General features: G+C 41.1%; 1 protein-coding gene across 1 annotated transcript in view; it reads right to left on the bottom strand.

Annotated features, from left to right (window-relative positions):
• Positions 1-273: 273 nt before the first annotated feature.
• LOC101860102 (cytochrome b5) overlaps positions 274-3,257 on the bottom strand; it is a 26,950-nt gene continuing 23,966 nt past the window's right edge. The window contains exon 6 of the mRNA XM_005099557.3: positions 274-1,731. Coding sequence (XP_005099614.1) covers positions 1,644-1,731 — 88 coding nt within the window. The 3' untranslated portion in view covers positions 274-1,643. The remainder of the gene's footprint in view (positions 1,732-3,257) is intronic.

Here is a 3,257-nt window from a genome sequence, read left to right as displayed (position 1 = left end):
ACCAGGTTTTGTGAATGTATGAAAAAGAACGTCTCTATATAAACATGGGTGTTCCAAAAGACCTGCGGCCAAATAAGTGTCCATCTCCAGTTGGATGTTGAGGCGAGGCGAGGCATACGCAGTCTTTGCTTTATATTCAAACTTTCAACGTGTTTGTACACCACGCCCTTCCTTCCCGTCAACCACATCCCTTTATTGCTAAATAGCAACATGAAATAACACCATTAAAAACATGAGTTACAACGGCAGAAAAACTGTAAAAAAACGAGCAAGTAGAAAGTCACTTCTTTTTATTTCTCAGTTCTGTCATCTCCATTCACATTTGGGTCCAGTATTGTTGATAAACAAAAGATAAAAACGAGAAAGAAAGATAAAAGTATCAATAAGAATAAGACAGCACAGGGCATTGTTCCCTTGAATCAAACAGGACATCTGGGACAGGGGGCAGACACTCCTCTCATCCCATCCTCTCACTGCGTTACTAACACAACACTCAGCCAACAAATTTTTCATACATCAAGAGGAAACAAAGACATTAAAAAATCCAGCACTACAAAAAAATAACAACAACTAAACAAAAGGGATACAGAACAGTGCATGCAACTTACAGCCTCTCCATATCAAAGTTATTACCCCTGGTTGAAGAAGGTTAAAAATATATTAAAAGACCAAAAAAAAGAGAGAGAGAGAGAGAGAGAGAGAGAGAGAGAGCAAACACGAAGCAAGCAACATGTAACAATAACAACCATATCAACATTGTCTTTGATTCCCTTGACTACATCAAGTGCAGCGAGAGGACAAGTGTGCGACAGAAACATCCACTTACAAAGTGACTAAGACACAACGCACGAAACCATGGCGATAGGCAACCATTGCACGACCTTGCCAGAGGTCACTGCCCACACTGGCAGCGCAAGAACAGAAAAAACACACACAGGGACGCCACAGCTCGTCTACTACAAAAAAAAAAAGCTATTTGCAAGGATATAACAAAATTCCTCAACTGCATAAATAATATTATGGATCAATTCGATGAACAGACACAGCTAGGAACATACACAAGGAAGTGGGAGACTCTGTAAGACAAATACCTTTCCTACAGGGTACAAAATGGTCAGCAGACAACCCATGCCAATGTTCAGTCGCACGAGAAGAACTGTGCTTTCAACTAGTCTAACTTTCTTTTTTTTAAAATACAAAGAGAAAAAAAAAATCTACCCAGTATCAATAAAGAAAGCATCTTCACAAAAATCTACACTTTGAAACCTTACTCACATCAAAGGCGTTTAACTATTGAGGCAGGATGGGGAGTGGGAAAGGTAGTATTTATCTTTTGCCAGAAAAATTTGAAAGGAGAAAGCACCTTTTAAAAAATGTAGCAAAAATCTTAAAAATAATACGTCAAATTTAGTACAGGAACAGGGTGGAAAAGAAATCTGTTTCAGCCAAGGTCCCGATGTTACTGAGCTGCTGGGAATACTGTCACCCGTCTCTCCTGTATGAGCAAACAAAGCACCACGGCGGTCGTCTGTTGTCACAGTCGCGTGAGCTACATGAGCACGGCAGAAACAGCCGAGGCCTCTCCGGAGTCCACAAACACAGACAGCACAAGACACAGAGCTACACGCCGGTCCTCAGCCTCCCTAGGCCGACTGTGACGAGATGTAGCGGTAGGCAAATGCAGCAGCCAAAGCCACGCCCACTGGGAGGAGCCAGCCCGTCCATGATGAGCTGTGGAGGAGACATTGGCAGCACTTGTTTATGTTTAGGTATAGTTTGTTTCTTTGAGTAAAGAGAAGCACAACGACACAAAAATGGTCAAAATAGGAAAAAGTAAGACGTTTAGTTTTATTAAGAGTATTACGGCACTTACAACACAATAGGTCATATAACTGCAAAAGATTAGAGGTGTTACAAGAGAGCACAAACATAGAAAAGGAAAAAAGATGAGGACGATAGATTCTATATATATAGGAAAGAAGGAGCAAACCACACCAGAGCACCCACCAACCACCCACTTTTTACATTTAGGTACCGACAAGTACACAAGTTTATGTTTAGTTAGGTATATAAGAAAAGAAGTAGGACCAGTGGCGCTATCCAGCCACCCACTGTAGGACTGACATTGTGTTCCACACATATCACGTTTAGTAGTTTCAGACTACAGGGCCTACCTAGATAGGACAGCCAAGTGAGGAAAGTAACCTGAACTATACTCAGGGATGCCACTGGGATTTTGTAAATTTACATAGCCGCATCAAAAAGTTAACAGACACAACTTAGAATGATGTCTCTTTTTCCAATGACTATAACGGAAAAACGGCAACCATGTAAACAGGTTTTTTACGCAATAATATGAACTCAGAAGTGATCCCCACCTCAAACGGGAAATAAATCTGGACACTCCCACCCTTCCAAGGACAGAACCTACACCCTCTGTCTTTGAATGTCAAAACAGGCAGCAGCCACCCATCGAGCCACAAAAATGGGCTCAATGTAAGAGAATTTACAACTTAAGCCAAGAGCTATTTAAATAAATTACATGAGTTCCCCGGCTAAGAAACAACACGTCAACACCCCCATTAATTTTGAAAAATCATATTCCTTCATGTAACATTCCAATAGGGGTTTGAACTTTACTCGTATTCTTTTACAATGAACAATTATGCATGTTATCAGAACATCTGGTAATGAATCAGTCTCTACTACCAGTAGCATTGTGAGTCCTGGCAGACATTTTTCTGTCCACATTTGAATATAAGTGTTAACTCTTAGCACATGGCACGCCAGTGTAAACAAAGCATATGTCTGTTGCTTGGATCACTCACTTTTCAATTTGATGTTTGAGCTTGTTTATTTAGTACTGGCAAAAAGTAAGACAGATAGACAGACAGGAACAACAGAGGGAACGTAAAGAAAAGAAATAGGACCTACCAGTGGCACCCTCCAACCACCCACTCTCACTCCGTTTGGTGTTTATTTAAGGAATTATTGAGCAGGGAAGTTTGTAATGTTAAAAACTTTAATGGCAAAATTGGCTGCCCAAAGGAGGAACAGCCTTCTGTACACTGATTGTTACGGCCAAGAAAACAAGGACAGAGACAGAGCTACTACCGTACACCACCTCAATAGACAAAGACAGAGCTACTACTGTACACCACCTCAATAGACAGAGACAGAGCTACTACTGTACACCACCTCAATAGACAGAGACAGAGCTACTACTGTACACCACCTCAATAGACAGAGACAGAGCT

Source organism: Aplysia californica, unplaced genomic scaffold (assembly GCF_000002075.1).
Source record: "Aplysia californica isolate F4 #8 unplaced genomic scaffold, AplCal3.0 scaffold00217, whole genome shotgun sequence".
NCBI lineage: Eukaryota > Metazoa > Mollusca > Gastropoda > Aplysiida > Aplysiidae > Aplysia > Aplysia californica.
The sequence above is the reverse complement of the archived record's forward strand: the minus strand, read 5'-3'. Positions and strand labels throughout refer to the sequence as shown.